This window comes from Apteryx mantelli, chromosome 13, assembly GCF_036417845.1.
Source record: "Apteryx mantelli isolate bAptMan1 chromosome 13, bAptMan1.hap1, whole genome shotgun sequence".
NCBI classification, from domain to species: domain Eukaryota; kingdom Metazoa; phylum Chordata; class Aves; order Apterygiformes; family Apterygidae; genus Apteryx; species Apteryx mantelli.
In genome coordinates this window covers 24,526,528-24,548,402 of record NC_089990.1, presented here as the reverse complement: position 1 = coordinate 24,548,402, position 21,875 = coordinate 24,526,528, and the positions used below count along the sequence as shown (strand labels likewise).

Sequence of the window (21,875 nt, the reverse complement as noted above, 5' to 3'; positions counted from 1 at the left end):
TTCCCAAATAGCTATCTCCCCAAAGGGCAAGCTAGATAATGGAGTGCCTGTCAGAACAGCCAGAGCACAAGCTTCGGGAAACTAGGATCCCTCCGTTCTTATATACCTCTCATGGGTTCATCTGAGCACTGCAAAGGTGAGTCCGTGACTCTACCTCTTTTTCTGCTCGTTATCGTGACTGCTCTACTGGTACACAGATCCCCTCTTCCAAAGAGGGTGGATCCATAAGAGAAAGGATGCTAAAGTGCTTGGGAAGGTGGAGTTCATCCTACACGAGCTATCAATGCCAATGGTGTACCCACAGCTGAGTGTCAGCACAGGCAGGGCAAAAGCAGGTGAGCACTGGAGAGGCATATGAATTTCCCAACTACAGATTGTCTGCGGGATTGAGTGACAGGGAACGAAGGTAATGGTCAGGCACACATTCGGTGCGTGACGGGGGGGGGATTCTAGATACTGGGTAATCGTCTGCTGTCTGTTGGGTCCTGCCTTGATGTGTTATTGCCAGCTCACATAACTGACCTGGGGAGATCTGGGGAAGATGAAGGGCATGCCTCCCAGAGCTGCCTTTTGCTAGGCACTGCGTCTTTGAAAAGCTGGAAAGGAAGCACATAGGCAGCACTCAGTTCTCCTCTGGGCCCTTGACCTTGGCCAATAAATCTTTGCGAGGTGTGACAACCCAACACCAGCCCATCACTGTCTGTTTTGACAGTCTGTTAACAGGCCCGTGGGAGAAGTCTCTTCCTTTAAAGTTCTTATGAAATGCTATTCTTTGTCAGATAGTTCATTATCCCAGCATTATCCTAGAATTATTATTACCACCTGATTTTATTTTTGTTATCTTCTTCCTATAGTCTTTCCTGAGTCCTCCAGCCTCAGTAACAACTTGTAGCAACAAGTAAATTGGTACAATACAAAACAGCATCACACAGAAAGAATTTCCTAACAGCAGTTTTCAGAGCATCTCTTTGTTCTATTGCCTTTTATTATCACCTTTATTATTGCCTTTTTTTAACCTTGTTTTTAAATTACAAGGGGGGAGTAATAATGTCCCATTCACTTTTCCTATATAACTCATTTTTTAGTGCTTTTTATCATATCAGCCCTTTTCTGCTATAAATAGCAGAGAGTCGTTGATCCCTGTTTTTCAGTCTCATGATAATTGTCCCTTGCTTGTATCCCTAGTTTGGCAAATCATTCTGGCCTGGAAAAATAGGTTTCTGGTGACTATGAAGAGTTTTTCTGGGGTTGTTCATTTTCTCTATTTCTAGCAAAATGAAATATTTTAATTAAGAATTAGTATCTGAGCATGTGGCAAAATTCTACTGTTTCTCTTCTTTTCCAGTTCTCTCTTTTTTCCCCCAAAGGGGTTAAATTTTTGAAAATGAAAAGAACAAGGGAGAGAAAGCCCAATTTATCTTCCTTTTCCCCTCCTCCTCTTTCCAGTGGAAAAAGATTTTTTAGTGAGTTTTTTTTTCTTTCATAGCAGAATGAAACAAAAAGGCTTCAGGACATGTGTGCTCCATTGCAGGTACATGTACACTGCTAGCACTGACTCTTGTGAATGGTAATGCAGGTCTGAGCCCAAACATAAAACAGCTGATGTGCGCTCCATGGCAGGAGCTGGGCTAGTTTTCTTTACAAAACCACCTTTCATAGTCAGCAAGACCATGATCTCCAACTAGAACTATGTCAGCAGGTTTTTTTACATATTACTTATAGTTTAGTGAATTGTTAAAGGGATTATATTTTAAACCAAGCATACTGCAGTGATTTAATCCCTCCTCTCAAAATGCATTTAGGCAGCTACAGAGAGAATACCTCCTTAGCAAGCAATTATTTTGGTATAAGTTCTTCATGGCTCAGCTTTGCTGATCACTTGTTAAACAACAAGCTGTGTCTAAATTGCAGTCCTAAATTACTACTGCACATCATCATTTGGTTCCCTGGTCTTGAAGTTGCCTGCTTTTCTGGTACGCATGGTTGTCTTTCCTTCCTGGGGAACTGGGCAATGGGTAGGGAATAGGGGGAGCTTGAAAGGGTGGTGGGTATATTGGTCATTCTGGCACAAATTTGAGATACAACTGTGATGCACACCCGGGGATGGGAGCTGAGAGGTGCTCCTGTGTCCCTCACTTCACACACAGCCTCTCCCAGCTGGGCTGACAGATCTGTGCTGCTCTGCAGAAAGACACCAGACAGGACTGCTAATCCTGGGGATGGAAAAGTGACACCAGCCCTTAGAGATGAGCTAAATCTCCTCTGCTCCGAAGACTGGAGAGGCCTCAGGAAGCTCTAGGGTTTTTAAACTGGACTTTCCAGTCTGCTCTCTGGACCATCACTGCCTAGCATCTCAGGTTTGCAGCCTGAAACTGTGGGCCCACCCCTGGACTGGGACCCACAGAGAAGTGCTGGGAAAGTAGCAAGGGGGTTGAGCAGACACAGCACTCAGTCCGATTCATGCTTTTCAGTGCTCTGTCCCTTCATCACTGTGATGATGAATTGCTGCAGCCACGATGCAGAATAAAATGGTGCTGAGTGCTCCCACCTGGAGGAACACAGCACCAGTCAACAGCAGCAAAACTTGGGACACAATGGAAGCTTCCTGCTGTAGTCCCCAAAGTGGGAAAAGCTGCAGGCAGAAGCTCTGTCCTGTATCCTTTCTTGTGCAAGTTGCTCCTAGCATAGGCTCTCCCTGTCCTTGCTTGAGACTCACTAAGTTCCTCATAGGTCCACAGAGCAGAGAGGAAATTACAACAAGGCACCCAGATATTAGCACTGTCCTTTACAGCCAATTTGGAAACTGAGTAAAAGGGCCCTGGGAAGGCTAGAGAAGTGAAAGTCATCTACAATGGTTTGATCCTGCAGTCAGGTGGGCTTCAGGTTAACTTGATCCAGCTGCCCATTATCCAGACTCACTAACCATCCTTTATACACCACAGGAATGGCATGTCCTTCACCCCAGAAGACAAAAGATGGGCAAATATCATGACAACTGTGTGTCAGCTGGACAGGGGCCACTGGTAAAATCACTGCTATGTGATCAGCCCAGCAACTACAGTGAGAGAGAGCCTTTTGCTTGGATCCTTCAGCCGTTAGGCATAAGTCCCATTTCCTTCCCTAGGCTTAGTCCTCCAGCTCCAGCCAGAACATACAGTGTCTCCTGGGATATAGACAGAGTGATAAAATAGATGAAGAGCTGGAAGAAGCAATGATAGCACTTTGTTAGACTAAACACGAAGCAAAGTGGTTTTTTGACATTCAACTTGGGCCAAGTTGTCAGGGAATTTTGCATTACAGTACTTTGTTTTACTAAAGGAAAATGTGTTTTTTGCAAAATCAAAGACTTCCAGAGGGAATAAACCAGTTTCTCTTTTTATTTTCAGAAAAACCTGACTGGAATATTTTGAGTCAGATGCAGAGATTACTGTTGAAATGATCAGCTTGGGACAACATGGTCCCACAGTCAACTCACTATGAAATCATTCTGATCTCACAAATACTGCTATGAATACACTTGTGTCTTTAGGGACAGACTTTATGCCATCTCCTTGCAGGGAAAAAGAGTGTCTAAGGTGGCTGTGACCAGCTCTGCTTGCATGAAATAAGGACCAGACATTAAACTGGTAGTCACATGTCCCCCTCTCTTATGACTCCTCAAGATATGATCTCAGCTACCCATGCATATTTTGTGAGTCCTAAAAGGGGAAGTCACACAAAAGCTACAGCTTTGAGAAGCACATAAACTATGCTCAATAATACATGGAGCCAAGACTCACACACACATATTCCCTGGTGTAAATCAGAGTCACTTGTCACTTGCTGCCAGCTGGAGACCTGATCCATAGAGGAGAAAGTAAATTCATGGCACAAAATCTGGGCACAAAATGTGATGGGGACTACTGCTGTGTTGCCTACTTACAAATAAATCACTGCTCAGCAGCACAAAGGTCATATTTGCAGAATTACTTACTGGCCTTTCTTCTTCCTAACAAGAGGGTTTTGGCTTGTTCAAAAAAGGCTTTGATTTCCCTGTCATAGAGTCTGCCGAGATTCTGGGCATAGACCTGGAAAGACAAGGAAGACATCATCATCTGTCTATGAACAGCTCCCATCTCAACTGCTTTTGTAGCTTTTTCTTCACCCTCCCACTTACAACAAAATTTAGCAGAAGGCAACTGAAACAGACCTGTTGGTCTTTGTGTGTGAGACCTTTGGAAGGGCAAAAACAAGTATGAAAAATAGAAAACAAACCTCAGTGAAATACAAAGAACAATCTCAATTACTTAACAAGCCCCTATTAACAGAGGACAAGCATATTAAGATAGAGCTTCCCCAGAACCATTTACATAAAGCAGTGTTGAATAAAATACAAGATTAACCACATTCATTTCATATTTATGTCTCTCTCATTTTGTTTTCATCTGGGCATTTCTGTACTAAGAGACTAAACTTTAGAATTTCAGGATTTTTTTTATTCAAAACCATGTCTGCCCCAAGTCCCATTTCTTGGTGATTTCTACCAAGCACAGAGGTCCAGCATCAGGTGGCCAAGCTGGCTGACTCTCTCCTAGAAGTTTCCAATGTTGGAAGATGGCAGGCAGTTTGAAATGCAGGCATCATGAAACCAAGCACTCACCACCAGTTTGACTAATTTGTTTCTGGTGGGCAGTTTGCTGAAGGGTTTCAGTCATACCTTGGGAAGATCACAGAACAGAACTGGGTTGGCATTCCTCAGCCAGGCCATAAGCGGGGTGTAGTGCACCAGTTCCTCATGGTGGAGTCTATGGCTCGGTGCAACTAGCTTGTCAACATGCTGCACAAGAACTGGGACTTGAGTATTTCCCTAAAGCAACAGAAACAGCAGAAAGAGTTAAACAAACCATAGTCATGAAAAGCTCTGAAAAGTAATTGCCTCATAATCACCCTTGAACTTCCAGTTCTGAAAATGTTTGAGAAGCAAATTAAAGGGCAAAGAGGAACACACATGTTCATTTTGAACTCCAAGTTTAACCCTATTTTGTAGGAACATTTCAGAGTCCAAAGGAATAAAACGGCTCACTGGTAATATGTGGCATATTCTGGCTAACTGTGTCTTCCCCTAACTAGTTAGGGCAAGACACAGGAGAAAAAGTCATTGTTCAGGATTGTACGGGAAAACTGTCCCCCCAAGCACTGGGAGGTGAGTGTGCCTCTGGATGGGGATGCAATGGAGTGGGGGAAGGATGCTGAGCAGTCACAGAAAAAATAGCCTGATGAGATGCATCTGGCAGGGCCTGGCTGTGCTGGGATATAGCATTCACAGAAGCAGAGTCATGTATGTGGGAAGGGAACTCTGCAGGTTGGAGTCCAATCGTCTGCTCACATCAGGCCTAGTTAGAGCAAGTTGTCTGGGGCCATATCCAGCTGAGGCTGGAGATACCACAGACTCTCTGGCCCATGTTTCAATACTTGATCACCATCATGGGAGGAGTTTTTTTGCTCTTATATCAGGTCAGAATTTCCTGTCTTCCAACTTGTGCCGTTGCCCCTGCATCCTGTCCCCAGGCACCTCTGGGAAAGCTCAGGCTCCATCCCATCTCCACCCTCCCGTTAGGCAGTTGCAGGCAGCACTAAGTGCTTTCTTTTCTCCAAACTGAACAGACCCAATGCCTTTGGCTTCTTCTCATACTTCCTGTGCTTTGCATTTGCCTTTGTTGAACTCCTTACACTTCCTGTCAGTCCATTTTTCCAGTCTATCTAGGTCATTTCCAGCATATTGAGCATTCCCCCCAGTTCGGCATCACCTGCAAATTCATTGGTGAACCCAGAACTCTCCTGTTGTTGAGGCTGTTAATAAAGACATTGAACAGTACTGTCCCCAGTATTTATCCCTGAAGAATGCCCCTAGTAGTCAGTCATCAGCTGGACTTTGCATCACAACCCTCTGAGCCCAGCAATCTAGCTAATTTTCCTTCCACCTTATTGTCTGCTTAGGTAGACTTCATGTCTTACCAGTCTGGCTGTAAGGGTACAGTGGGAGACTATGTCAAAGGCCTTGCTAAATTCAAAGTATACAGCATCCACTGCTTTCCTCTTATCCACAAAGCCAGTCATCTCATCTTAGAAGGGACTGCTGAAGGAGAGGCGGAAATTCAGTCCATGCATACAAGATGCATAAGGGGACACAGGTCAAGCAATCAGCTCTGTGCTGTTGTCACAGGCCACTTGTCTGAAATAAGAGAATCATAGCCCATGATATTATGGTGAGGTTTCTTGGGAGGCAATTTGCTGTGATCTGTTAGATACATAGAGAGAGATGGCGGCAGAACCACTTGGTGGCAAACCAAGAACTCGTTTAATAGCAAACTCTACTGCTGTATCCAGACTGAAGTTCCTACATTGCATATGAGACCAGTTGCAACACTAAGCGAGGACACCAGGTACTGGCATTAAGAAATGAGCTGCAACACAGCTCTTTCCAACAGTCTGCAGGAGTATGCAAACCCACTTATAGCAGACACTCATAACCAGCTGGCATCTAATTGTTTCTCAATCCAATCAGGAGTAACTCCATCAAAGTTAACAGAGCCAAGCCACATAAAACCCATATGAGAGAAGAACCTAAATTATGTGTCCAGTCCAGACAAACAGCACCCACTAAGGCAACTGCAGGCATGTCAAAGCTGCTTTCAGTTTTTCAGGAATGGGACTGGAGAAAACATGAGCAAACACTAAGGCCTTGGAGAGGAATCTGAATATAGCCTCAAAGACAAAAAAATATATATACCATGAATTTTTTTCTATGCTCTTCTGTAAGATACTCCTCTCTTTTCAAAAGACAAGCGCTTGGCAGTTCCCTGTCAGTCACATCCCCTCCCAGATTTAATGTTTAATGTTTGAAAGAGAAAGCTAAAGATGTAAGCATATAATACTAAGCATTTGGGAGGTGGTCCTTTTCACTTCATAAAATGAAATCTAGAAGGGTATCATTTTCCTTTCAAATTATTCTCCATAGAGATATTGTCCACCATTTTTTTAAATTGCAAGGTGAAGACTTGAAAATTTTAATCAAAGGTTCCAGGGACTGATTTTTAGCTCAGTGTTTTATGTTACAAGTGGACAAACAATGACCACCACTCCCAAAGCAAAACAAGAAAACCTAACCCAAAAATCTTTAGGCCTGAACATTTTTCTTTTCAGCATAACCAGAGGATTAATAACTGCCATGGGAGGGAAGCCTTTCAGATTAGCCTACTATATGCAGAACTATGCTGAAGTGAAAGAACCACTCTAGAATAGGTTTTCTTCTGTGTGCCTGCAAAACCAACCAGAAGGCTGAGGGGGACTGCAGAGTGAAGGTGTGTAAAAAAGTCTCTTTGGCTTTTTGGGGAGTACTTTAATGTTAGCATTTTCTACACCACTGGTATTATGTTACCAGAATATTCAAAATTTTCAGAATTTTGGCTTGGCATGTGAAGTGTGAAACCTACCTGCAGTTCAAAGATGTTTGTAATATGACTGATGAAACTGTTTTCGAAGTTCTGCTTCAGTGTTTCAAACATGATCAACCGCTCAGCTACAGACTGTAGCTTCCGGTAACCTTGAGGGTAAAAGAGAGGGTATCATTGCATGGAGTGGCAGACTGTTGTGCTCAAAGACAAACATCAGTCAGCACACTGACAAATAAAATGGTTCTTCAAGGCATGAGTTCTAGAAGAAATACTATGACTTAAAAGCCAACAAAGGGAAAAAGACTTGCTGTAGAATTACACTTAGAGAGACTGGGAGGGAGTTTAAATTAAAAAGAAGAGCAAAACATTCATCAGCCATGGTCAAGTCCAAATGCCCAGTCACTGCATAAGAAAAGCTTGGAATTTCATGCCCTAATCAAGTCCCTGTACCCAAGCAGCTCTCCAACAACATCCACAGTGGTATATCCACAGTGGATACCGCTACAAAGAATGATATTTTTTCCACATTTGAATACAGACAAGAGATCACAGTTTCCACATCCTTCCACCAGTTCCTTCCCTAACTGTAAGAGTAGGTGAACTGTTGTACAGAAATGGCTCACAACCATGCCTTAAACCCAGGTATTTAGAGGAAGAGTTTAGAGGCTTACCATAATCTTGCCTCTTCTTTAAGACTAACTGGACCAGCCAGTGTATCAGCCCATAGGGAGGTGCCTACAACCTGCTGATTGAATGTGAATGCACCAACTTGGTCATTTGCAGGATAAATTGGATTTTTCTGGGAATGAAGCCAGTCTCTCCCAGCTATTTATCTCCATGGATGTACAGAGGTAATCTTACACTTGCTTTCCCAGTCCTACTTGAATGTGCTTCTAGGTGTAGCTGCTTAAGACTTCAAAAGCTTCAGCAAGATTTTCAGAAGAGAACTGTCCCTGCAAGCTTATTTTCCCAGCTAGCAGGGGTTGTGAGCACCCCCAGGTGGATAGCAAGAAAATAGTGTTTGTATGTCCACAGCATGTGCCCCAGGTACCCCCAGGTCAGTGTCACTGCTCAAATCTTGCTAGGTGGGAAAGAAAAACACTCTCAAAGCAGCAAGAGCCAGCTGCTCCATATGGGAAGGCAAGCAGGGAGCTGAGGGTGACCCCAGCACAGGCCATGCCCACACCAAGCGCAGTCCTGCAGAGTCTGAATGCAGCACACAGAGCTGGATGCTGATAACAGGGTCCATCGACAGCCCCAGACAAGGCAGGTGATGAACCAGCTCCATGGGACAACCAGGGAGCCCAGTCAGGAGCAAAAGGGGACAGGACCAGAGAAAGGGCTGTGGGCACATACACCTACGAAGAAGCTCAGGTAGGGACAAAAGGCCCAGGGCTGAGCTGAAGTAGGCAGGGGGTGGGAATGGGAGTCCCAGGTGGGGCTAATCAGGGACAGTAGTGCCTATTAGTGCCCTCAGGGCCTAGACAGACTTGCATCACTGTCTTCAGGAAAGAAAGTGAGCAGAACAGTGAACAGCATTTCATATGGGGTCAGGAGAGAAATAGCAGGTCAGGGGAAGTCTGGAGCAGCCAGAAGTTCCAGCTAAGATGCAGGGTCCTTCCCTGCAGCCAGTTTCCCATCAGAGAAGGCTGACATGCAAGGGAGGGAACAACTTGCACTTGGCATCACAGCCACTGCTTACTTTCCCAGATGCATGCCTGCCTTCTATTTCTTTTCTACTTTGCCTCAGGCAACTTTCAGGGCTGCCTAGGAAGTGTGTGAAGTAATCCCTGGGAACACCATCTCCACAAAGACCTCCTATTTCAGTGATTCAGTGACTACCTGTAAGGGCTGGGCAGTACTGATGCTGGGTGTGCACCACACCTGGCTGATGAGTCTATGGCTCTACTGGTTGCAGACATAAATATCTGCCCTCTACTTACCAGGCTGTATCTGAATGTTCATGCAGCCAGATAAAGCTTCTGCTGCAGCAGTGCAGGCCTTTACTCTGCTGGGGCTGGAAAGATCTCCTTGGCTCAGGGCCTCACAGTGTTGCTTGCTGAGATCGAGGTTAGTCTAACAACAAAGCCACAAGAGAGCAGGTATAGCATATCCAGCTTCTCACTCCTCCCTCCAGCTTTCTATGGGATGTCCCACACTGTGAGGATGCAGGTATGCAGGGGGAGGTTGCCAGGGTATCTCCAGGCACTGTCCCAGCTTGAAACAGCCAAGTGCTACCTTAAGCTGCTGGGTTGCATTTATCCACCAAGAATACTGTGGTACTCCTTTCTCATCAAAAACAAAGGTCTGCACAGTAACAACAACAGGGGTCCTAGAGGAAGGCTTGATGACCCTCATCATGAGTTCCCAAAGGGCTGGCATCTCTGGTATCATAGCTGGAAGCAAGGTGGTGGGGAGGAGAAAGAATTCAGAGGTGGAGCATGTGGGGTGTCCTGATGTGGCTCCTAAAGAGGACTGTTGAGTCTCACTCCGTACTCATCCTCCACCAAAACCCAGCTGTAAACAGGCATATGGTGACCTGGGCAGGGATGTTCTGTGTGAGGCCAACATCTTGCTTGTATCCCATACTGTAACCCATACTGTAATACTACACCCACACCAGCCTACTGGTGCACCCTAGCTCATGAGAACTCTTTAATCTTTCACCTCCAGGGTTCCATCCATATACTATAATCCCCCAACTCTGGGTATGGTACAAACTCAGCAAAGGCAGCAGCATCCCATAAAGATGAGGAAATATAAGCTTTGGCCATTAAAAATGAGAAAAATGCTCCAAGAAAAAGTTAAGGAAAATGCAGCTTGTGCTACTCAGAAATGAAAAGGTTAATGTATAGCAGTCACCATATCAAGGAGAAGTGAGGATTATCTATACTATTATAACATAGTTTTTGCATCTATGGCACATTTGCTTTGAAAGTAATTTGCCTTCCCATCTTCCCATGACTCATCAGGAGTCTTTCTACTAACTATGCTGGTCCTAGAGCCAGTGTCTCTGTGGCTATAAGGTGCCACAAAGAAAGGATGCTGAGATAGGCTGACATGCACAAAGATTCATTTTCAGGGTCCATAGCCGATGGCAGGCATTGACTTAACAGTAAAGTTGCTTTTAAAGAGCAGGGAGAAGAAAGTGAAAGAGAGAAAAGGAAAGGGAAAACTCTCACCAGTGGCAGAAGCAAGAAGAAGAAGAGAAGCAATGGGGTCCCTAGAAAAATAACCTCTCCTGGGCTCCTCTCCAGTGCAGCAAGGAGTCCCTGGTACGTTTTTCTCATAGTAACTGTATAGTATTCATCAGGAACCACTCAAACTCCCCAGTGGTTGTTCTTGCTTATGATGCACTTTATTATGCAGCTCTCTTTGCAGCACCCTTTGATCAGGGAGAGGTGTTGCATGCTCTAGCTCTAATTGCCCATTAAGTTCTGTACATCATATTATTGGCTAATGCTAATTGGCTATTGAAATGACTATTATCTACTAATAACATCTACTAAGCTGTTTTTCCCTAGTACAAAGATATAAATTGAAGGCTACCAAGCAAAGAGAGGAAGAAAGCAATTGCCATCAGTGGCTATTGCTTCCCACAAGAAACCCCAGAAACCAGACATAGCAATGTCTGAGAATTGGCAGGTACAAGACCATGAGGGTATCAGCACTTTGGATGCAAGGATAAAAGCACTGCACCAGCAGCCTCAGAGGGTGTAAAACGAAGGTCACAATGATGCCAGTGAAAGACAGATTGCAGGATCACAAGTGAAAGGCGACAGAGCTGAAGATGAGGGGTCCTTGGCCACATAGGTTAAGATCCATATGCCCATGAAAATGGTTTTGGGGGACCCTTCTACAGCAAAGTACCACAGTGAAGATACTATACATCATGCCTTCTGCCAGTCTATCTGTAGCCCATCCCACCTGTGTGGCCATCATTATAGTATCAAGACAATAAAGTCCCTCATTTCTAGGCCAGAGGAGCTGTACACCCTTTGAAGACAGATTATAGTTTTCAGGGTGTTTGAGGTTCACTGGAAGCTTTTCTAATAGATTCAACAGACTGAAGATTTGTGCCTTTGCAAATCCACATACTGTGAGGAAGAGGATCTCATCCATCAGCCTCGTCTTGTTGGAGATGATACGATGTAGTAAGGAGTTCTCCTGGTAGATGTGGTCCATCTGCTGCTTCACGCTTCCCAGTAGCTCATCGTAGACCTGCAAGGTGTCCTCCACTCTGGCCACCTCTGCCAGGGCATCGTCAATGGAGTGCATCAGCTGTGTCACTTGATTCTCAGAAGAGATAATGGCCCTAAGGTTGGCCTGTAAAATGGAGAAGAAGAGGGCTCCAGCACTGTACCATGGTTTGATCATTGCCATATCCCACAGGGGTTTCACAGTTATGTAAAACACAGCCGAAGATCCTGACACTCACCCTCCCAAGTCAAATCAGAGTTCCTGTCATTGTAACGCTCAAGAAGTCATTACAATTGCATGTGTTCTGCATTGCTACCTGCAAAAGATCAATGTCTTATCTTTGCACTCAGCTAAACCCTACATTGGCATAGGTCTGCAAGTCGAGTGCCAGGTCAGAACAAGACCCTTCCCTGAGAGTAAAATGTATTCTCAGAGGACTTTGGATTGATATGACAGAGAGGTTACTGCTGAGTCCCCAAGTGAATCCCACCGTGAGCAGAAAACAGTCTTTGTGGGTTTGGAAAGGGTACCAGGTCCCAGTGGCTTCTGCACCCCCACCTTTCCTTCTATGCATTGGAGAGGTACCATGAGGACACTGGATGGAGTCTCTGACCCTTAATCCCCACAACTGGCAAAGTCCCGTAAGGAATCCAGAGAGGGATCTAGTATTTGTATGTCAATCACAAGACATTTGTAATGAAATCCTTTTACCAAGACCAGGGCCAGAGCCATGCCAAAGGCCATAAAAGTGCTTGCCACAGCACACTAAGCAGTCAACACAGGCATTGAGACTGCTGCCAGTTTGTTGCTCAGCTGAGCTGTTCTGGCAGTGGAATTAATAAACAGTTAAATCATGCATGAAACATACACATATATATGTCTCAAATAAGAAAACTGAAGGTGCTATTTGCCTAGGGAGGTCTCAGGCATTTGTTTTGACCTGTGGTAGAGATATAACTGCATGTTAATCATTGCTGACAAGCTCCACTAGAGACTTCCAAATGTTAATTGTATCATTTTCAGGGCCTAAGTACCATGCGGGATATCAAAGAAAGTAATCAATAGACATGGGCCTGGGAGGCTTGAAGCTTCCAGTCTGCTATTTTTCTCTCTGTTAACAAAGCTTTTAAACAAGTTTGTCTTTGCTGATATTTCCATTAGCTGATGACTTTTTCATTAAATGAAAGACAACAACAACAGAAGCATTTGTACCCCTCAGTAAATCCCATGCTCAGCTCTCCAATGGAGAATGCTTGGAAGGAAAGCAAAGTCCTGTCAATCCAAGTCAGGCCTCTCTTTTCAAGTGCTGCACAGGTGTCTTATGATGTCAAAGACACAGTTCATCACCTCCAAAGGAAAAAAGAGGGCTTATTGACCAGACGAGCTGCCATTCTCTGAAACAAGCTCTGGCTTATGTGGCAAGTAACCACTACTCACTGAGGTGGCTACCAGGTTATTTGCCATCATAGCTGACATGATGGTCTGGTGATTCACAAGAATCATTCATGATTGCCTAGTTAATGTGGCTTGGATCTAGCCTGGTGCTCTAAGTTAAGCATATATCACAGAATCACAGAATCACAGAATGGTTGAGATTGGAAGGGACCTCTGGAGATCATCTAGTCCAAACCCCCTGCTCAAGCAGGGTCACCTAGAGCATGTTGCACAGAATCGCGTCCAGTATCTCCATCTCTGCAATCAGGATTTCTGCACAATAGATGCTGGAGTTCTATAACCCCTGTGATAACGAGTTTCTCTTCTTCAGGAACCACCTGCATTGCTACTGTGCTGGTAGCCCCTGATCTAAAGGTGGTACAAAGACAGCCTCACAAGACAAGATCTCCAGCTGGCTCTTAAGCCTGGGGGAGGGCTGGCCCCAGGAGAGGTGCTGCTGGAGCGTGTGAGAGCCACTCTGCAGCCCAGAACTGAACCTGGCCACTCTGGTCTTCCTGTCAAAGTGTGGATTACACTTTACCATGGTAAACGTGGTGCCATTTTAGGAAAGGCATAGCTGAAAGCATGGGAGAAAGGACTGGGGGGAGTGGCTTCAGCCCTAGGGAATGGCTTCAGCCATAGACTGACAGATTCACAAGAGGTCTGGAAAGGACAGAGGAATCATGTAGAAAAGAAAAGCCTGAAATCTAGCAAATGCTTTGATCACTATGAAAAGGTACATACAAGGAGATACAGGTTTTCTACAGGGAGCGCAGGAGGGCACACAGAGTGATCACTACAGGATCAGTAGTCGGGTTTGAAGCTGGACTTGCTGATCCATGCAGATACTTATTTCAAAAAGCAACAACAATATTAAGTAAATATTCCTTTTGCCCAGAGCTCAACCAGCTCCTAGGAAGGCCATCACGAGGGACCTGCCAGGGCGCAAACAGCCTCCGTTCCCGCACTGCTGCCTTCCAGCCTCATGCCAGGGACTCCAGCCCATGACCACAGGTTCAGCCTGGATCTCCATGTTTTATTAAGTGCTCCTGAATTATAGCCATAAACCTCCCACTTATCTGTCACTGCTGTGCCTTCAGATTGTCTTATTAGGGCTTTACAGACCTACAGGGGTTTGCCTAGAGCAAAGTAGTGCCGATGAAATCGGCAGGGCAATGGCTGGCAGAAAGTGCTCTCCAGAGAGTTACAGCTCAGGTAATGGTAATAACTCTCCTGCTGGACATGGTGCAAAGTTGCAGAAATCTGCATGTGTTTCAGTGGGTGCTGGGAACCTGTAAGTACGTAGGAATACCAATGTAAAAATCAGAGCTCCAGGCCTCCCAGGTGCAAAGGCCATGCTTTTATTCACTCCAAAGCAAATAAGCGCTTCTTACTGTTTGCAAAATGTTTCTCAATCCCCAGAAGAGATCAGTTAGCAGAGGCTTATTAATATTGTAAAAGAAGGGCGAGGTGTTATCGCTGTGATGTGGTGAAAAATATTTAAATATATGCATGTCCTAGTCTAATGTATTAGCATTAATAACACTTAATATCCTAGATAAATCTTCAGAAATAGAAATGTCTCATTAATTAATTTGTATTAACAGTAAGTGACATTTATTCATCAGAGAGCATTAAAACAATGTATTTGACAGCACCTTTCATTTCAAAGAACTTAAAAGAGATTCATTATTTACCCCTGTAGGGTATTTTACAACTTGGAAACCGAGTTGCAAAGTGCCTGTATGAGTTGCTGAGAGCAAGCAGTAAGTCTGTCTCAGTACAGATGTCAGGAGTTCTGCTTTTCAGATTAGCTACTGCATTTCCAAATGTATATAGAAATACATTTTGGGAATAGAGCAAATACTGGCGCTGAAGGAGGCAGGATTTAGGGTTTATGATTTCTAGTACATTTTAGGGTATTTCCTCTGGCTTATTTTTGCCCTTAGTTCTTCAGTGGTCTAACTATAAAATCCTAGAACCAGTTATACTAACATAACATAAGTGCTCAAAGCAGCTTTCTCATTATTTTGATCCATCACTCAAAGAAACAAGTTATCTTCCAGAAAAATGCAATAAAAATGGCAACTCTAATAAAGGTAAGAGAGCTCACTAGTCTGAAAATAATGTGTTCTTTCTCCATTGTCCCATTCTGTTACAGTTTATCTTTTATTTTTTCATCTTCTTCCAGTTCTGTTTCATTTTTCCTGTTTTCTTCCTCTCCAGCTGCTGACTTTCTCTCACCAGGGATCATCACTGCTCCTTTCCTCTTTTCCCAGGAATTCCCACCTGTCAGACCAGCCTTTCTGCTCTTCATCACCCCCTATTTTTTACATGCACTTTCATCCCCTTCCTCCCTGCTCAGCAGGCTTTGTCCTTCCCACCCAGCTAGTCTCTGTCCTCAGCTTCCCAAGGTAACTAATGTGCACAAGCTCTAGCAGAGCACAGACAGGACAGGAATTTTGGTGTGTCTGTGGTAGCCCTCACTTCTTTTCCGTCATGGCAAAGTGAAAGACCTGTACCCATTGCTTCTGTGCATCCTGCTTGCTGAGGGCTGCACTGGACTGTCTGCGCCACGAGCTGCAGACCTGGCCATGGGTTTGGCAGGAGCCCAGGGAGCTCTCAGTGCCCAGATGTGTCTGGCAGGCTAGCCCTCCCCAGGGGACACCCTGGCCTGCGGGTTGGACTTCAGCTTTGCAGACAGAAAGGGGAACACACACACACACACACACTGTGGACACAGTCACCGCATTTCCACTTCAGGACAGTTTCCATGTATTATTTCCAGATGTGGTTAAGGCTGTGGGATTGCTCCAGGTTCCTGCTGAACCCTGACCTTGCTGGAGGTGCAGCTTGTAGATCCAGCAGTAAGGGCCAGAGGCAGTGCCCCAGGACAACTTCCTTTTGCACTGGTGGCTACAGAATTGATAGGCCTAATTCATGCTGCCTGAGTGGGTCACCTAGACCTTCTTTGCAATCAGAATGAGATCCTAGAGCTCCCCAATTTCATCTACCTCCTTCAGTCAGCCCCAGAAAGCTCCACTTCATTTTTCTCCACTGTTAGTCCTTAACCCATCCCTGCACAGCCCTCAGAAATTATAATTCCACACAGTTCCTTATCTCATGGTTTCTACCTCTTGGGCTTCCTCTGTTCAGACTCTTAATTGGAAAAAACTGCTGCTGAGCAAAAGTCTATCCCTCTCTCTTCCTCTCTTTCCAGTGATATATCACTTCTCTGTCATCTCCCATAACAAAGACTCTGATGTCCTCAAGCACATGTTCATGTACAGACTGAAATCAATATCCTGGGTATGTGCCACTATTTTTGTTTTCCTTCTCTGAAAAACTGACAGTGGATTTCATCTGCCCGAGATGTCTACAGCTGAGTCAGTCAGTCTCTATATTCCCTCTGCAGTCATTGGAAAGAGGCCACTCAAGCTAGTGTCCAAGGATGGGTAAGCTCAGCAGGGACAGACATATTGGTGTTCAGCTGCCAGGCTGCAGTATTTGTTGGCCCCAGTGTATCACCTGGCTACCTCCTACAGGATGCACTCAGGCCTTCCCGAGTCCCCCAGACTTGTCTGGATGGCTGTGCCTGGGAAGTATCTCCCCCAAATCTCACTGCTGGATATAACAGAAGCTCACTAATGTTGGTCTGATACCCTATAGCAACTGCACTCATTCTCTGCAATACAGATGCTGGGATCAGACTGGGATTCAGCATTTTCCTGCTGGGAGCTGCATGCTGCAGCAGACGTGCCTTTGAAATCCTTAGTCAAAAAAAACGACTTCTGCTTCAGGCTTGTGGGGCTCTGAGAGCAGGCCCCTAAAAAGTTACTGGCTTAGCTCCTGAAAGAGACAGGCAGCCCCAGTACAGTGCACGCTGGGACAAACACTGACCCTCGAGAAGTGAGTAGTGGTGTCCTCCTGACTTCAGTGTGAGATGCCTTTTGAGCTGAAATTTTACATCACTAGAATGACTTTCTCTCAGATGAAATGCTTAAACACAAGAGCTGCTGACAGCCAGTGACTCAGTCCAGTTTCCCTTTATGCCAGACAAAGTTTTTTCTCTTGAATCATAGTCCTTGACCCCCTTACCTCATCCAGCACGTGGAGATCATTGCTTAGCTGCTCTGCAAAGGCCACAGAATTGTTCACAATGGGCTCATACTCTTCCATCAGCCTCAACATGTCAGCTGCTTCCTTTGGGGTCATCTCCTGGTATGCACTGAGCTCTTCCTGACTTTCAGTCTCTGCAGTGTCCTTCCTGTCTTCTTGGTGCCTTTGTCTCCCTGCATGGAGAGGGTGAGAGACAGAGATGACCACAGACTTCTAGTTAGGTCCTTTTATTAGCTCTGCTATCCCAGAGGTCTCATCAAGTTTGGTTTGGGGTCACAAGTGATGTAAGTCCAGTGGTCTCAGCCTGATGATCAGTTTGAATAAAATCACAGCATGCAGCAAGCAAGGCAAAGATGTGGATGGGATAAAGGGTTAGCTTTATAAGGGGGACAAAATGGACATTTAATCTGAGTTCTGGCTGTGTTTTCACTTGCTGACCTCTCTGGGGGAGTGTGCAGGGACACATTTACATGTTTGTCAAACAAAGCTGAGACGAATTTCAGAGATGAGCAATCAAATCCAATTCCAATCAAATATACTGATAGGACAGAGGGATATAGTGATGATGGAAAAAAGCCCACTCTGAGTGAGAGCGACAAGAAAACATAATTACCTTCTACTGTACAGGAAGGGACATTGACAAATGTGATACGACTGGAGAGGAATCGGTGGTTCAGCTTCCACAAGCATCTGATAAAGGCTTTCTTCTCATCAAAGCTGCTAGCAGTCCACTTGTAAACCTTATCAAACTGCAGATCAAAATCCAGGCTTGCCTGGATGTTAACAGTTAATTACCTCAGCAATTAAAAGGCGCTTGCCATACCACATACACTTAACAGGTTTGCAGCCCATTTTAATGGCAGCTGCCAAACATTGTGACAACAACTTGCGTACTATGAGGAAATGCACCTGTAGGTTGAAGGAGGTGGGAAGGGGTGAGCAACACCCCGATGCTACAGTTTCAAGCTTTGGGGTTTTCAGTGGCCCTGGGAGGCCACGTTGCAAATGGAGATGGGCCCAGGGTTTAGCTGTTACAGGAGAGCCAGCAGCCTGCACAGCCCAGTGGCAGCTGGGGAGACGATCCTGACACCTCCCGGAGGCTACATAACAGGGAGCCCAGCCCACAGGTGTTAGGATGGTGCCTACAGGGAGACCAGGTGCTGCAAGCAGGGCTGGCATTTCTAGCCACAAGAAAGGGATGCCACGCCGGCAAAGATGCTGAAGTTAAGACCCTGACAACTCAGATTTTCCTTCTCACGTCACTACTTTTCCTCCTCTCATTTGCCTGGCCACATCATGCCAATGACTAGATTGGTTCTGCTGGAGCTGCACGGGTGTAGCCAGGCCCAGATCTGCTGGAGGGCTAAAATGAACTATTGTCCTCAGCATCCCCAGCAACACCAGATACAATGGACACCAGCTGTATTATGCCAAGTGTAATTGATGGCAAACATTTGATCTGATTTCTTTCAAATAACGAATTCCCTGACATGCTTTGTACTTCCAAGCTGACAGCAGATGATTTCTCTAGTCAACAGCAGTTAATAGCTCTGTTTTCTTATGTTTCTTTCCTGCAGATAAAGACCTCTTTCCCTGGACTGCAATCCCAGGGCAACTGAATAGGGTTTGAGAGGTGTGTTCATGGCACTCTACACATAATGATAGGGATGATAAAAGCACTGAAAATAAAAGGATACAAAGAAATTTTGACACTAGAAATGGGCAGCAGAACACCCATAGCGGGTCAGACCAAGCATTCAGCCAGTCCCAACATCCTGTTCCAGTATGCTGGATTCTTTTCAGTTTATATAAATCTCTCACCTTTTACTGCAGATTTGGGTGGATGAACACTGATGAATTTTGACAGTGGCAGATGCTTGGGAGAAAAGCATTCAAAGGGCAAATCCACACTTATATTGCCCTCAGGATTCCCTGCCAGCTTCCAACAGCCTGTGACCTAGCAGCTTGCTGAGCCGGAGGTTGTATCTACAGCACTCTGTTCAACAACCCTTGAAGGACCTACCGTCCCTGATTTCATCTAATGGTTTTCTGAACCTATACGTAGTGTTGGCATCTTGTGGCAACAAGCTCTGCAGTTTAATGATGTGCTGAATGAGAAAGCTCAAAGCATTTAGAGTTAAGGCTGCAGAGTAAGCTCAAGACCCACCTTGCCTGCCACTGCAGAAGTTCCCTTCTGCAATTCTCATCCAACCTGGAATCTCAAACCTTTCTTCACCCAAGAATTGAGAACATCCAGAGAAAACCCAGAAACAGTTCTCCAGAAGCTCTGTCCTGACATTGTCCCACAGCACTGTGGGGCTTCACATGTATGCTTCACACAACATCTCCCAGTGGTCCCATTTCTACCAGTGGAAGGGCAGTTTTGCAGGAAAGTGTTTGTTTTCTACAATGGCAGAGTTACTCAGGAGGCATTTGTCTGGCATGGGCCTCACTGAAGTAGCAGGGGAGGAGGAAAAAGCAAGCCAGCCCCTCAAATACCCTATTTCAGTCACTTGGTAGTCACAGTAGCTGCTCTAAACACAGGTTTTAGAGAGCTGGCTGCAGCTTATCTGTAAGCCTGGAAAAGAAAATTTCTGGGAACCATAACGAAAGTAAAAAGGATGCCAGGTGCCCTCTTCTGACACAATGACTCAAGTGTGCCAACACAGTCCTCCTACACAGGAGCTGGTGCCTCAGATGCTTTTCTAATAGTTTCAGAGCCCTCATCTCAGTGCAGAGCAGACAGGACAGGATGATTTCATACTGCCTACTGGGGTCTACATCCCTTGGGCTGTCACACATGGCCAGGCCCCATCAGGCACCAGCCTGGCCCCAGACAGGATTTTTTCCCCAGCTGTTGTCAGTCTGGATCTAGGGGCTTACTTTCACCTTCCTGTGAACCATCAGGGGCTGGATGGAGTTAAAAACTGGAAAAAAGCAGAAGGAGCTGGAGCTCTGGCATGGGCCATACAGTCTTTTAGTCTGACTCTTGGTTGATATATCCTCCTTGTTGACACAAACAGATTTATGGCCAGGAGGCAATGTCCCCCAAGTCATACTGGCCTTGTGAGCATTTTTATCTCCCAACACAGCCAGGAGTGTGGATATCCCCTGAGTTTGGTTTCCTGAGAACTTCAGGTTACCACAATGAAATGCAGTGGCTCAGGATATTCAGGAGCTCAGAGAAAGTGATGTTAACCTCTGCAAAACTCCAAGCTCATGAAGCCTCTGTAACTTGACCTCGCTGACAGGACTACGTCCTCCTCTCCAGTCTGGCTACCCTATTACAAGGACAATGTGAGTTCATTCTGTGTAAGGCAAGGGAAACAGTGGCCTAGCCTGACAAAGAAGTAGGGGAGAGTCCAGCTTCTCCCTCCAGTCCTAACACAAATCTCAGGGATGTTCTTTCATCTAGGGTTTTCTCTGGGATGTGGGAAGTCACAGAATGGTTGGGGTTGGAAGGGACCACTGGAGATCATCTAATCCAACCCCTCTGCTCAAGCAGGGTCACCTAGGGCTCGTTGCCCAGGAGCTCTTGAAGTTCTGTGCTCTTGAAGTTGCTACAACAGACATTGCCCCATTCTCTGTGCTGCAGCAGCTGCACCCCAGCTCTGGCTTCTCCAGAAGGTCACCTGAAAGAACAGGAGCGTGGCCTGGAAAAAGAGTGCCCTTGGCGTTTCCCCACACTGTTTTACATTTACATTTTTATGTGTCAATATCTATATATCCATGCCCAAAGGATGTGGCCCCATGGAAGGGAACTCCAGCCGTGGGAGACCTAGTATTTGCCACTAACTGGTATGTGTGCGTGGAGCGAATAAGGGAGGTTGCTGAACAAGGAACATCCCACAGAAAGAAATGCCTTCCTGCACCATCTCCTTAGCAATGTGGCATAGCCTGATCTCATCTTCTAAAGAACTCAGAAGCTGCACTTCTTATTACTATTGATACTAATCATAATAACAGACACAGACTTTATGAGGATTTGTGCAGTCCTACAGTATTTGGAGGCTTGCTTTCTAAACATCTTAAAGCAATACATCTCACCCCCACACTGCTTTGCAGGCTTGGTAGCAGCCCCTGGAACAGTGTGAAGCTGTGATGTCTGGGGGAGGAATTTACAGTGAGTGTGGTTTATAGCATGCCTTATGAGGAGCTATTAAAGCAGGGAGGCATCCGTTAATCGCTTCATAAATATTAATACTGTTTTGTCATGGGAGCTGTAGCTTTAAACAGTTCTGGACTTAAGTATCAGGCCTTTGTTGGTCCCAGGGGACAGAAGGCTCCCAGTGCACCAAAGCAGGCCTGATGACCAAGCCCGTGATGTGTGTATTGAATATTGACTCATAAGCTGGCGTTTGGTTGTAGTCCTTACTGTCTGCATTGCAACAGTGAAGGGCCCTTCTTTCGTTTAATGGACCTGTCAAGCCGTGCAACTGGGAGGGACTGTGCTAACTTGGGGAGTTTGCCTTGTACTGGAGTCTCTGTGTTGGGGCCCTGAGAGATGTCAACATGTCCTGGCTGCAGCCTACAGCTCCAGCCTCTCCTCTGCCTGGGGATCTTGTGCAGTTGCTGCAGCTGGAGAGCAGATCTCATTTTAAGAATAACAGGGACCATTCTGATGATCTGCGTTCAAGAAAGATGAATTTATCCTAGAAGAGGCAAAGAAGAGGGCTCCTGTCCTGATGA

At 45.5% G+C, this 21,875-nt stretch overlaps 1 protein-coding gene across 1 annotated transcript in view; it reads right to left on the bottom strand.

Moving 5' to 3' along the window:
* Positions 1-21,875, bottom strand: part of LOC106489840 (exocyst complex component 1-like) — a 43,083-nt gene that overhangs the window by 13,622 nt on the left and 7,586 nt on the right. The window contains exons 4-10 of the mRNA XM_013949100.2: positions 17,800-17,959; positions 17,166-17,359; positions 11,532-11,759; positions 9,377-9,509; positions 7,473-7,582; positions 4,697-4,846; positions 3,974-4,067 (exon numbers count right to left, since the gene is read on the bottom strand). Coding sequence (XP_013804554.1) covers positions 3,974-4,067; positions 4,697-4,846; positions 7,473-7,582; positions 9,377-9,509; positions 11,532-11,759; positions 17,166-17,359; positions 17,800-17,959 — 1,069 coding nt within the window. The remainder of the gene's footprint in view (positions 1-3,973; positions 4,068-4,696; positions 4,847-7,472; positions 7,583-9,376; positions 9,510-11,531; positions 11,760-17,165; positions 17,360-17,799; positions 17,960-21,875) is intronic.